Raw genomic sequence first — 12,890 nt, forward strand, 5'->3', positions numbered from 1 at the left:
GCTAGGCTCTGGGTCCCTACCCCTCTCAACTACGCACGGCAGGGCAGGAAAAGAGCACAGCAGAGCATGGAGACTGCAGCCTGTTGCTGCGGGGGGAGCCCTGGGCGCCCGGGGTCCTGCGTTCTAACCCTGCTTCGGCCTCTATGTGTGGGACCCTGGCCAAGCCCCTTCCTCTCCCCAGGCCTCAGTTTCCCCTTCTGAGAAGGTCGTGCTAGACCATCCTTGAGGTCCCTTCCACCCCGACATTTGGCGATTTTATCGAAGTCCCTTGGGTCGGACGCTCTGAGAAAAACAGCCATTCCTCCTTCCCATAGTCACGCTATCTTCCCGCAGCATCGCCCACGCCCCCCCTTGGTCCCTAAGGAAGCCTATCTGAGGGGAAGGCTCTCTGCTTTTCCCCAGCCCCCAGCCACTGGGTGGGGGGGACTGGGACCCAGCACTGAGCACAGAACCAGGGCCTTTGAGGGCGAGAGGCGGGCTGGGCTCTGTCAAGAGCAGGAGAGGGTGCTTGGCTCAAGAGACCTGGGCTCTGGGGTAACTGCTTCTTGGGCTTCTGGAACGTGTCCCCGGGAAGCCGGAGCACGGCCACCACCGCCCTCCCGGGAGAGGAGCCAGCACTTTCGCCCTCTGCCTGTGAACAGCAGGGCCACCTCACAGCTGCTGTCGTTTCACGGCTACAGGGTAGGGCCTTGTGAACCCTCCCGAGAGGCTGTAACTGAGGTCGGTTTAGTCAGGCCGCTTTCTTTAACATCAGCAGCAGTGAGGGCTGGCCCAGCGGACCGCGTCCCCGTGGTGGCCGTCACACCCAGAGGCGTGGCCAGGACCTGCGCTGGCCCCCCACAGGCCTCCTTACTAACTCACCCATCCCCCCACCCCGAGGACGGGCAAGAGCCACTTACCGGGGGGCCGCGGGGACCGATGATGGACATCCCGGCATCTCCTGGGGCTCCCTGTGGGGGAGAGAAAGAGGGAGGAGGGGGAGAGGGAGGGGGGCAGGGGTGGGAGGGGAAGAGTAGAAGGGGGCAGCTGGCAGGTGGGGAAGGCGGAGCGGGTGAGGGTGGGTCCCGAGAGCCAGAGGACAAAGCGGGGCAGAGGACACGGGGGAAGATGAGGGACCCAGAGGAGAGGAGATGAAAAGGGGATGGATGGAACATTCGAGAAGGATCGAGAAGGGCAGTGGGGAAGCAGGAGGAATGAAGAGAGAAGTCAGCAAGAGCACGTGGTGTGGGGACCAGGGAAAGAGGGCGGTGGGGCCCAGGCCGGAAGCGGGAGAAGAGGATTCAGTGCAGTGATGGGCAAGAGGGGGCCCAGGGAGGGATGGGGAGGGGGGAGGGAGGGAGAGAGGAGGCCTCAGCTCAGCCATGGCTGCTCAGGCCCCAGAGGCATCCCCACAGGGCCCTGCTCAGGATGCTCCCAACCTGCCCCAGCCCCAGCCAAGTTTCACACCCCCTGAGGTCTTCTTCCCCAGCCCCAGGTGGCCACACGGCTTCACACCCTGGCCCCGGGCTGGAGCTGCTGTAAAGAGAGGGTGGGGAGAAGACACGCACTTGCTGTTGGGCCCAGCAGCCCTGAGCCTGAAGGTGGGAGCTGCCTTGCCTCCTAGTCCTGGTGTGACTAGGTGTAGGTCTGGGTGTTTCCCTGGGGGCCTCTCTCTGGAGCAGCACAAATAGAGTGTCTAAATCTGAGGGACCAGTGAAGGGCTAGGGAGGGGCTAGAACCAGCTACACAAAACAGCAGTTGCTGCTCTCCTTGCCTCTGGGAAGGGTGACTGCCTAAGGCTGAAATCAGTGCGAAGAGGCTGCATGCAGCCTCTGTGGGCAGGGGACACCCCCTCAGACCTCAGCCAGGGAAGCTGGGACCCCTAGTCCAGGAGTCCCAAGACTCCTGCCCGATGGTGTGGAAGCTGTTAGGAAACCAGGCTGTGAGAGGCTGCGAGGGCAGAGCAGGACGAGCTGGCATGGAGGAGGGGATGGGGGCCTCTGGAAGCCCCCCCAAGAGTCCAGGAGGTGGAGGCAGAGGCTGGGGTGGCAGTGCGGAGGGGAAAGTGTGGACTCACCTTCTCGCCTGGTTGGCCCTTTCCTCCCTGTGGCGGCCACATGCAACATGGAGTGCAGGGAAGAGACAGGGAGGGAGAGAAAAAAGAAAGGATGAGAGAGGCACACACACAAGAATTCGTGTTAATGGCACAACGACCCAACACAGGAAGTCACCGTGAAATAAGAAACAAAACAAAACACAGATGCTGACAGACGACAGGTCCCGAGTCCAACGAGCACAGCACGTGGACGGCTGGTGTCTCGGCCTGAGGGCCGGCCCCAGCCAGATAACTAAGAAGGAAACATGAGGCCCCCTTGCGAGGGGGGTGGGGGGGTGGGGGGGGTGGTGTGTGTGTGTGTGTGTGTGTGTGTGTGTGTGTGTGTGTGTGTGTCTGTGTGTGTGTGTGTGTGTGTGTGTCTGTAGGAGCCGTGGCCCCAGCTACCGGGGTCATTTGAGGAGGGGGTGGCCATGGGAGACACTTTCCCAAGGACTCTGTGGTGAGGTGGAGTCTAGTTGTTTTGAAGGTCCAACCGAATACCAACCACAAAACTGCCAATAGATGCGAAAGGAGTCGTTAGGGGTGGCCAGGCAAGATGCGAGGAGGGACACGGGAAGACAGATAGAAGGACACACACACCTGGGGGATGGAGGATGTGGCCGGGATGCAGAGGAAAGTGGGTCACGGCCAAGGACCCCTGCGCGCACAGTGACCAGTGGATAGATGGCCCCAATCCACCCTCATTCGTGGCAGCCCGTGGAGCCACCTCTGGTGGATCATGGGAACAACGCAGGCATTTCACACCCACTGGCCACCCCAGCTCTTATCAGGGGGTCCATGCCAGGGCTCCTACTGGGCAGCCAAATGGGTCCATTGTCACATTTAAAACAGCACCAGCAGCATGAAAGCACCAAAGTGGTTTGAAAATAGCTTTGTGTAGAAGGAAATGGGGAGACCTCCTGTGGCTCTCCTTCCTGCTCCACCGGAGGCTCAGGTGGACACTTCCCCGGCGGGGGGTGGGTGGGTGGGGGACACATCCACAGGGCCCAAGAAGGAGGGCAGGAGGGGGCAGCCCTGGAGGGATTGCTTTGCACTTTGCGGGCTTCCCTGCAGGCCGGGTAGACTCCTGAAGCTGACCTGTCAGGAGCAAGGACTTTGGTGTCTTGGGTACAAGACCCAATTCTGCCCCAATCCTGGGCAAACTGAGTCTCAACGTGCTCATTGATAAATGGGATCTTGGAGGGCTACGGAGAAGAATGTGCCTGGCCCAGGCCCACCCACAGCTGGCCTCTGAGAAAGGCGGCTGAATGCGGTCTCGCTCATCTACACAGGGAAGGACCCAGTGACAGCCTGGGGGACTCAAGGTTTGGAGTTAGAGAACTGAAGCCTAGAGACAGGGTCAGGCAGGAATTGCACGGTGCTGTGATCTGGGACGTGGCTGGACAGTTGCACGCGGGGGTGGCCCAGGGCTCCCAGCCTCCATGTCTTGACAGACAGTTCTTGGGTAGCCCTGGGGAGCTCAAAGCTCTGAGACACCGAACACTTGTCCTGAACCTCTGAAATGTCCCAGGTCCTAGGCCTAGGACTGCGGCTTCTTCCTAAGGATCAGACCCTCCATAGAGCTGTGATGCTAGTGGAGGGGGCCTGGGCAGGGTGAGTGCCATTATCAAGGTCAAGAGCACAGGTCTGGAGTCAGACTGCCTGGATTAAAGTCCCTGATCAGCCACTTCCTAGACCTGTGACCTTGGCACAGACATTTAACATCTGAGCCTCAGTTCTCTCATCTGAACAATGGGGTAGAAACTGGGCCCACCTCATGCAGTTCTCGTGAGGGCTGAATCAGATGACGTGTGCAAAGCCCTTAGCACAGTGCCAAGCACACCGGCAGCACTTTCAAGTGTTAGCTATGATTTGGTGCCTTTTCTCTGAGCACTGGGTTCACACCAGGTCAGCAGACTCACACAGGATGCCATACCCAGGCCTAAGGCCAACCCAGCCCAGGAGGTGAGGTTACCAGGCAAAGCATGTGAGTGACATGGAAGGACGGCACGAGGCAAGTTGGGGCACCGGGAGCCAGGGTGGAGGTTGAGGCTGGCGGCGGGTGGGGAGTTCGAGGTCAGACAGGGAGAGCAGCTTGGGCCACGTCCTAGACTAGGCTGGGGGGTGGTGAGGCCAGCGTGTGGCCATCATTGCCTTAGGCTGCCACGAGGTGCTGCCCATTCCAGCCCCTCGGAGGCTAGAAGCCACCCGGAAAAACCCTGGTGCTGGGACCTTAAAGCCTAGCACCAACCTTCCCATTTCTGAGATACAAGCTCCCTATCAAATATGCCCTTTCATCATCTTATTGTTTTCAGCAGGAAACGATGAATGTTTTAACCCCCAGCCTCCTGCTGAGGATTTGGAGGCCCTGCCTGGAAGCAAGCCCTTTCTGCATCACTAGCCTCTGTCTAGGGAAGATGACTACGGAGCTGGCTCCACTGCAGTTTCTGTAGAGCATTTTCTGTTTGCATTTCTTGCCATCTTTCGCTACTCTTGCCGGGGGATGGTTGCAGGAGCAGCTATAAATCTGGGGGTGAGCTGCCAGCCTCGGGAGGTTAGGGAGTGGAGTGGGTGGGAGTCCTCAGTAGTGATTGGCGATGAGCTTTATTCATGCCATCTTTGGATTTTTCCTTTGCCATGGCAGTTCTCTGGAGAGTAAAGCCATATAGCAAGATTGGAAGGACTGGAATAAAACTTCTCCCTCCTCCTTGAAGCAGACTTGGGTGGGGGAAGGGAGAGGTCCGACCCCTCCTTGGGGTGGGGTAGGCCACGCCTTGCCATGGTCTGCAGGACAGGCCGGCACGGGGAAGCAAGCAATGGCCACACAAGCAGGCACAGATGCTCCAACTCACCACACGTCCAGGCATCCCAATGGCACCTTTGTCCCCCTGATGGAGGCAGAAACATACAGATGTGACTGGAGCCAGGCCAGCACGTGAAGGACCCCATGGCTAGCTACACACCCAAGACCTGGTTTGCATGGGCACTTGGGATGATTCCCAGGCGTCACGTGGGTGAACTCGCCCCTTTCAGTCCCACAGACTGTCTGGCCGCATCCTCGTCACGCGGAACTAGGCACGGGGCAGGGTAAATGAATGGCAGCTCCCGTGTGACAGATGGGCGAGTCACTTCCCTTGGTCTATCTCTGCCAGAGCTGGGGAGCAGCGCCCACGTCCCCCAGCTCCTCCCCAGGCCCTGTGTCTGCGAAGGCCACCAACAGAGTCCTGCCCCTCCTCACTGCCACAGCCAGGCCCCACCCCGTCCCGCGCCAATAGTGCGCCCTGTGGGTTCAGATGCAACAGGAGTTTCAGCTGCTGAGAGGGAAGTGCTCTGTTTTGCAGCCAGGGGTTACATCTTCTCACTCTGGAAATCTGCTTATTAAGTTTTGTTCCTCCCTCTTTTGGTAGAGAATATTTTTTTGCAATCATATATGTGCAGACCCATAAAATCTGGGGTGGGGCTTGGGGTTTGCCAGTGGCCTGGAAGGATGGAAAACAACAGGGGCTGAAAATCAGACGGTGTTTGTCCCGGCAGGAGAGAGCTGGGTTTGTGGGTTCCCCTGAAGGGTGGGCATTTCTGGGGTGATTCTGTGTCTGCTGATCTCACTTAGGCAAAACGTCCTGAGGGATGGTTAGCATGCCAAGATGTATGTGGACGCACCAGGGAATAGCAACCAGCTCTGAATTAGGCTACTGTTACATGTACACTGTCAAGACCGAAGGTGTCTTTAGTAAACCATTCAGACTTTGGGAAAGAGTGGCAGGGTTGCAGCGATACGTGGATATCTGTTTTATATATATATATATACACACACGTGGATCTGTTTCTTGAACCTCCCTGAACATCCGGATCTCTCCCCCGGGACTGCTGGGAGGATGCCAAGAGACAATGGTTCTGGAACGCTAACTCCGGGTGCCTGGCACCTGGTGAGTGCTGTGTAAACTGCGTCTACAGGTAGTGAGCCCAGTATGGCCACAGGCAAGTGATTTTTATAAGCACGTGTGTACTTCACACTTTTGTATTTCACAAGAGACCAGCATCCGCAAATCTTTGTGTGGGTCACTCCCAGGTCCCTGTGCTCGGAAGCACGAGCAGGACTGTGACCCTCCCTGCTGAGGACGACAGGCCTGCTGGTCCCAACAACCCACTCACTCTTGGGCTTCTGAATGATATTGCAGGATGTGTGTTTTGGTTTCTTTTCATTTCTTTTTTAAAACTAATGTTCTTTGCAGTCCTGACCATAAAATGCTCGGGTTAGGGGCTGGCATGGAAGGGCCAGAGGCTGAAAACTCTGTGCGGCAGCCCCTGCTCTGAGAATTGCCCCCAAATGCTTTTTAAAGGTGGACATTGTCAGAAAAAAACAAAGTCTGCCCACATTCTCCCAGTCAGCTGATTTTTCCCCTCCTTGGATTTCATGGGACGGAGTCCTCCGTCCTCCTTTGCTCCAGGGCTCGTACTTGCTGGGAGAGTTTTCATTTTCAAGGGCTAAACATTTGCCCACATGCGTTTCATTAAAAAAGTCACTGCTGGACATGAATTCTAGAAGCTGCTGGTTTAGTCAAGAGGTTACAGTATAATTCATGTCTAAAAGAGGAGTAACTGGGATAAGAGGGATGCACAGAAGGCTCTGGAATCCAGGGGGTGTGGCCTTCAGTGCAGGGAGAGAGGGCAGCCTGGTGCCAGCCCTGGCTTGGCCTCCACGCCCACCTCGGCCCTCTGGCTGGCTACAGCATCTCGCCTGAGCCACTACCCATCCAAGGGCCCGCGGTATCCGGTACTCAATGCCTCTATGCCCCAGGCTACACCCCACAGGGCAATGCCTTTGAAGACTTTAAAGATAGTCCTCAAATGTCGAGTACAGACCGCAGGAAACAGTAGTAGGGGATGGTATGTGGTAACACGGGACCTCAAACAGGTCTACAACTGAAGCTTGGACAATCGGACAAGCTATTGTACCTACCTCTGTTTCCTCATCTATAAAATGGGCATAATAATACCCATTTCATTGAGCTGGTGAGCAAATCAAATGTATAAGGAGGGATTAGCAGAGTGCCTGGCACCTATGAAGGTCTCAGTGAGACATGGCTACTAGTACTATTGATCCTTTTGTCCCAGGGTCCCCATGGTTACTTGACCCAGCCTCTCTAGCACTCAGAAATGGTAACTGGGGGGAAAACAAAGTTTTTGAGTCTACTCTTTCCAGAGGACACAGGACAAAGCAGGGACAGTGGCCTTCGACTAAGCTGGTGCATCCCGGTAAGGAGGACACCCAGTAAGTCAGGGGACTGCCTCCCCATCTAGCCCCCCACCATAGGGCCACCAGCATGGAAGTCAGGTGTGGCCCTGGATGGGCCTGCATGAAGTCATTTGCCTGCCTGGGCCCCAGGAAAGGTGCCAAGGAGCTTCACCCTCAGCTGTAGGTTAGAGACGCTGGAGAGAGGCCTCCTACCCAGACACACCTGGAGGAAAGCAGCCACCCAACCTCTCCCGTCCTTGGACTGAGAAAGAGCCCGTGAGAGAGGTGCAAAGGAAAAAAGAAATGAAAGCTACTTACCGGGAGGCCGGGTCTTCCAGCAGGACCCTGAAATAAAGGGGGAAAGAGTGAAGTTTAGGAAGGTCAGGGTATTGTTCCACACAGCCCAGCCAGCTGTGTGACCTTGGAGTCACTTGTACTCTATAAGCCTCTGTTATTTTATGAACAAAATGAAGAGAGGGCCATAATCACTAAGCTTCCTTTCAGTTCTAGCATGCATTCACTCACTCATTCATTCATTCAGAAAAACAGTTAGCAGTGGTCTCCTCCGTGCCAGGCTCAGGGCAGGTGCAGGGAACAGAAAGACAAGAATGTCCCTTCATATCTCTGCCCCTCAAGGATCATCAGGGCTCTAGGACTCACCGGCATGTCCCCTCTGAGTCTCTGTGCCTCAGTGTCCCCCACTCATGTGTGTTGGTCCTGGCCTGGGAAAGGGCCCAAGGGGCTGGAGCTTGGTCTTCCCTGTCCTACGACACAGGGGAAGCTAGATGCCAGCTCTGATGGAGCCGGTCTGCCTGGGACGCTTCTGCTGGGCCTGCCCCATCTGAGCCGATGGACCATGGCCAGGGAGCAGGGCGTGGGAAGGGTGTGGGCCTCTCTAGGGGGCCTCTTGCCCTCTATTGGGATGGTGAAGGGGGCAGTGGGACTTCCTTCCTTTAATGCCTCTAACTAGCTTCAGGCCACTCTCTCTACAATGGGTTGGCGCTGGCAGTGAAGCAGGAGACTCGACCCCACCCTGTGTGGCTCCAGAAGTCTGTCTTCACTGACCACAGCCATGTCTTTCTCAAGCTCTTTTTTTTTTTTCTTTGCGGTACGCGGGCCTCTCACTGTCGTGGCCTCTCCCGTTGCGGAGCACAGGCTCCGGATGCGCAGGCTCAGCGGCCATGGCTCACGGGCCCAGCTGCTCCGCGGCATGTGGGATCTTCCCGGACCGGGGCACGAACCCGTGTCCCCTGCATTGGCAGGCGGACTCTCAACCACTGCGCCACCAGGGAAGCCCCTCAAACTCTTTTTTTATGACCCTAGGACTCCTGCCTAGCACAGTTCTGGGTATAGACTAAAGACTCCATACGATGGATCTGAAATCCCACTGAAAAGAGGAAAACATTCAAAAAAATGTCGATCATAATAGATATTCGCATAGTAATATGCACAGGAGGGGGCTCAGGAACAAAGCAGCTTCTGAGAAAGTCATGTGTTTTTCACTCTGGCCCCCAACTTCCAGATGGATCTGATACAAGAGGGCGGCGGAGAAACTGCTCTAGGAGCTGCCTGGTGAGGTGTCATGGGGCGCCGTGCGGAGCGGGAGGACCCCCTGCGGAGAGCTTCTGGAGCTGAGCCCCAGCCTGGCACGGCCGGGGCCTGGGGTCAGGAGAGATGCAGTCTTGGTGCGGGAGAAAGCAGCAGGCTTTAGGTAAGAGCAGTGCTCTGCAGTCAGCCTGCCTGGCCGTCACTGACTAGTCGGTGACTTGGGGCAAGTCGCTTGGCCTCCCTGTATCTCAGTTTCCTCATCTTGTAAATGGGGGAACAATCATATCTACCTCTCGGGACTGAATGAGATAATTTGTGTAGAGCACTCAGCATGGAGCGAGCGCTGAATGCTGCGATCATTAGGAAAGAAGAGGACTGGCCAGGAGGTGCGTGGAGCTGGCCCCTGGTCTCGCCCTCCAGAGGCTCTGCCATCAGGTGAGTTTCTCTCCTTCCAGATGTCCTGCTCTTCCCATAGACCCACAGCGGTGCCAGGAGGGGGTCTCAGGGTGCCCACCTGGAGACAAGTCCATCTGCCTCAGGGCTGCTGAGGCAACGCAGGCAGCACCAGGAGTAATGCCCCTGGCACCACCCCACCCGCCGGGTCCCTTGCTCCTGAGGACATCCCAGAGGTGGGGGCGGGGGTGGGTGATGCCCCCCAGAGGACCAAGCTCGGGGGATGCTGGTTAGCGGCCCCGTGGGCACGCAGCCCGTGCCCACCCTTTCACTCTGCTTTGCCCGCAGGCACTAAAACGCAAGCTCCCAAGGCAGGCAGGGCACTTTCTGTTTTGTTCACGGATGTGTCCCCAGTGCCTTAAGGAGCGCTGAGCTCTTAGTAGCTCCTTAATTCATGTTTGTGAGCGAATGAACCTGAGGGCGGCTACCACAAACCTGGGGACTCAGCCCCTTCTTTCCCAGCTCTGCAAAGACAGCTCGGGCACCCAATGTTCTCAAACCAGAGCTGTAGCACTGAGCCAGTCCCCCTTCCTGTCATTTCTAAATGCTATCAGGGAGTGGGCCAACAAGGGGCCACCACCTCCCTCCCGTCCCAGGAGGCAGACGGGCCTGTGGGGAGTTCCCAACCTCACACAGGGGGTCTAACCCCGATAGGGACAGAAGGGCAGTCTACCCACTGCTCCTGTGTACTGAACAACAACATCACCTGTACGCGGGAGGAACTTCTCTAGGGTCTCAGCACCAGGGAAAGCTATGCTTCACCCAACAGCCAGGGGTGCTCCCACCTTCCTGCCCCCTGGCTCTTGTAACAGCTCTGCTTCCCTCTTTGCTCTGACCACCAAGAAGCTCAAAGCTGCGTCTGTGGCTCATCTGCGCAGGATGTTGTGGTGTCATCAGCTCTGGATTCTCCTTGTTTTCTTGCCTCTGCTCTCCACACTCCCCTCCACTGTTTCCTTATCTAGTTAGTAAATAACCCCGAAATGTTTCTTGGAATAAGGTGGGGTAGAAATAAAATGAAATCGTAAATTAATTTATAAAAATACAAAGAATAATAATTTCTTCCTGAAAATTAAAGACTTGTCAGAATCTTTGGGGATCATCTAGGGAAGTCTTCTGTTTTTAGAATTTAAATGAGTTAATACATTCTAAATGGAAAAAATATATATGTACATATACACATATATGTGTATGCATAATATATATACATATACACATATATACATATACATACATATAATTATATATATTCCTTACAACACCTGGATGAGTCAAGTACTACTACTACTCCCATTTTATAGATGAGGAAACTGAGGCACGGAGAGGTAAAGTAATTTGTCCAAGGTCACACAGCTAGAAGTGGCAGAGCCAGGATTCGGACCCAGGTGGCTTCCCTCCAGAGTCCATGCTTGAAATCACTCAATTACACTGCTTCCATAAAAGCACATGAGCTCCTAAGACATAGTAAGTGTTAGCTAGTATTTCAGCAAGGATCATTTTCAACCAGGGCTGGCAGCTGGACATCAAACATTTCCTTATATTCCTTCGGAGAAAGAGACATGCATACTTCCCTTGGTCATCTGCTTCAGTCTCACAATTCCTGTAATTAAGAAATTCTCTTAAATCTAGTGCAGGGATGGCCAGCAACTGTCAGCTTGAGTGCAGACTCCAGTGGATTGGTAGTGACTGAGTAAAGCATTCTGTTAAGAAGCCTCTTAATTGATTAGCGATGTCTGCCATGGACAGGAGTGGTGGGGTAGTGGTGGGCCCCACCGCTCAGATGATTCCTGCTGCTGCTTAAATCTATCCTCCATGGTTGTGTTATCTAGGCACTGACCACAGTAACCAGTGTCACCCCAGAGGTGCCCCTGAAAAACACTCAGAGGGTGGCAGACAGGCATTGTGACCAGCTGCCATCTCCCTCTCCCTGCCTCTGGCTGGCGGCATTCTTCCTTTGCGGGAAGCAGAGAGAACGGGCTAGGGGGTGATTTCCACCCCGGCCAGCTTCCCATTTCCTCCTCATCCTGCCTTGTGGTTTCAGCCAGAGTTGGGTGAAGACTCAGGCCTCTTCTGCGTCAGGCTGAGAATCCAGGGAAGCTACCTGGGCTCCTCTCCCTCAGTCCATGGGAGTGGTGGCTGGGCCGGCAGGGATTGTGAGGAGAGGCTCACATCCCGCCCCCGCCCCGGCCCCGATCTGCTCTGCACTGCAGAGCCCCCAGCAGTGACAGCACCCTCCCTGGCTGGGGAAAGTTGTGGGGTGAGGCCAGCAGAAGCTCTCAGGATGCTGCATTCCTGGTGAGGGCAGCCCTCAAGTCAGGCAGGGACCCAGAGCTGACTTGGGTTAGCCCCGCAGCCTGGCTGTGGGAAGGAGGTATATGTGGAAGGTCCCTGGAATGGGGGGAGGTGAGGACCCTTTTTGGCTCTGTCACAAAGAAGGGGAAAAGCAGCCCATTTCCAGCAGGTGGTCTGTCGAAGTTTCCTATGGCAGAGTTTATTTTGGAAGCCTGATGACAGGAATTGAGATCTGACGTCCAAAGCATGGATGATAAATCATCCCTCCTCTTTTCAGGGAACGACAGGATTTTCCTCTCTCTCTGTAACTGAGCAGTGAGCGAGCTGGGCGGGATCGTCAGCCCAGGTTCAATGTGCCTTTCAGGACACAGATGGAATGGAACATCATGGTCTTGTTACAGCTTAGGCGGCTGTTCTTGTTGGTTCAGATCGAGAGAACAGCTATGGAAATGACTTCTCCGAGGAAGGGACGATGATAGGGCTGCTTTCATTATCCTTGAGAAAGATCTGATGTGGAGGGCTCGGCCCTTTCAACTCCGATACCCAGCTCCCCCGGCGACCTCTGGGCCTTTTGTTGGGATATCAAATGCTGTCCTCAGAAGACATGCCCCTGTTCTCTGGATCCATTACTTCGAGGAGACGGTCTCCTCGGGCTCTTCTCAGGTTCTCTGGAAATGGCTCAGCTCCCCCGCCCTGCCTCTGGCTTTAGGGTGATGCCAGGGGAAGGAGCCCGACAGGCTGCCTCTAGTTTGTGTTGTTTCCCAATCTAACCTGCTGACATCATTCTCTTACATAAAACCCCTGCCACTACCACCAACCACCACCTGCCCGAAGTGATCTGGCAAGATGGAGATGCCCACTCGGCGGTGCGGACACCGCATCCTCAGGAGCCGTCCACGCTTAGAGCCGCTCACCGACCTGTTTACTGAAAGGGCAGGGGACTTTCAAGGACCAGACCCGACCAGAGATGATCTCTTTCTTCTTTCTAATACCAGGTGCTTCTATGACTCCACTTGCCTCTTTGGGGGACAAAGGAGCAGGCTAACAATGGGGCAAACCAGCCTTTCAGATGGCAACTGGGACGTCTTCTGCCCGGGGCACAACTATGTCTGGCCCTGGAGGCTGCAGAGGTGGGTGGAAAGCAAAATGACTGCCGTGTCAACCTTCTGGAGGGACCCTGCAGACTTCAGTGGAGGGTGTAGGGGCCTCAATCCCCCCACCCAGGGCCCGGTTACCAGCAGGGAGCAAGGTCTTTCAGATGCGTGAGACCAGGCTTCAAGGGAGTACTTA

The 12,890-nt window shown here is 55.6% G+C and overlaps 1 protein-coding gene across 2 annotated transcripts in view; it reads right to left on the reverse strand.

Moving 5' to 3' along the window:
* The window catches only part of LOC101317944 (protein FAM241B), a 286,912-nt gene that overhangs the window by 71,064 nt on the left and 202,958 nt on the right, over nt 1-12,890 (reverse strand). The window contains exons 1-5 of one of the 2 annotated variants that reach the window (XR_012326693.1): nt 7,971-12,884; nt 7,629-7,655; nt 4,927-4,962; nt 2,057-2,083; nt 900-1,026 (exon numbers count right to left, since the gene is read on the reverse strand). Coding sequence is in view for 1 of the 2 variants with exons in the window: in XM_073793708.1 (XP_073649809.1) it covers nt 900-1,026; nt 2,057-2,083; nt 4,927-4,962; nt 7,629-7,655 (217 nt within the window). In the remaining variant the exon portion in view is untranslated. Of the gene's footprint in view, nt 1-899; nt 1,027-2,056; nt 2,084-4,926; nt 4,963-7,628; nt 7,656-7,970; nt 12,885-12,890 lie in introns of those variants that run through there. The other variant, XM_073793708.1, reaches the window with a different exon arrangement.

This window comes from Tursiops truncatus, chromosome 16, assembly GCF_011762595.2.
Source record: "Tursiops truncatus isolate mTurTru1 chromosome 16, mTurTru1.mat.Y, whole genome shotgun sequence".
In the NCBI taxonomy this organism is placed as follows: domain Eukaryota; kingdom Metazoa; phylum Chordata; class Mammalia; order Artiodactyla; family Delphinidae; genus Tursiops; species Tursiops truncatus.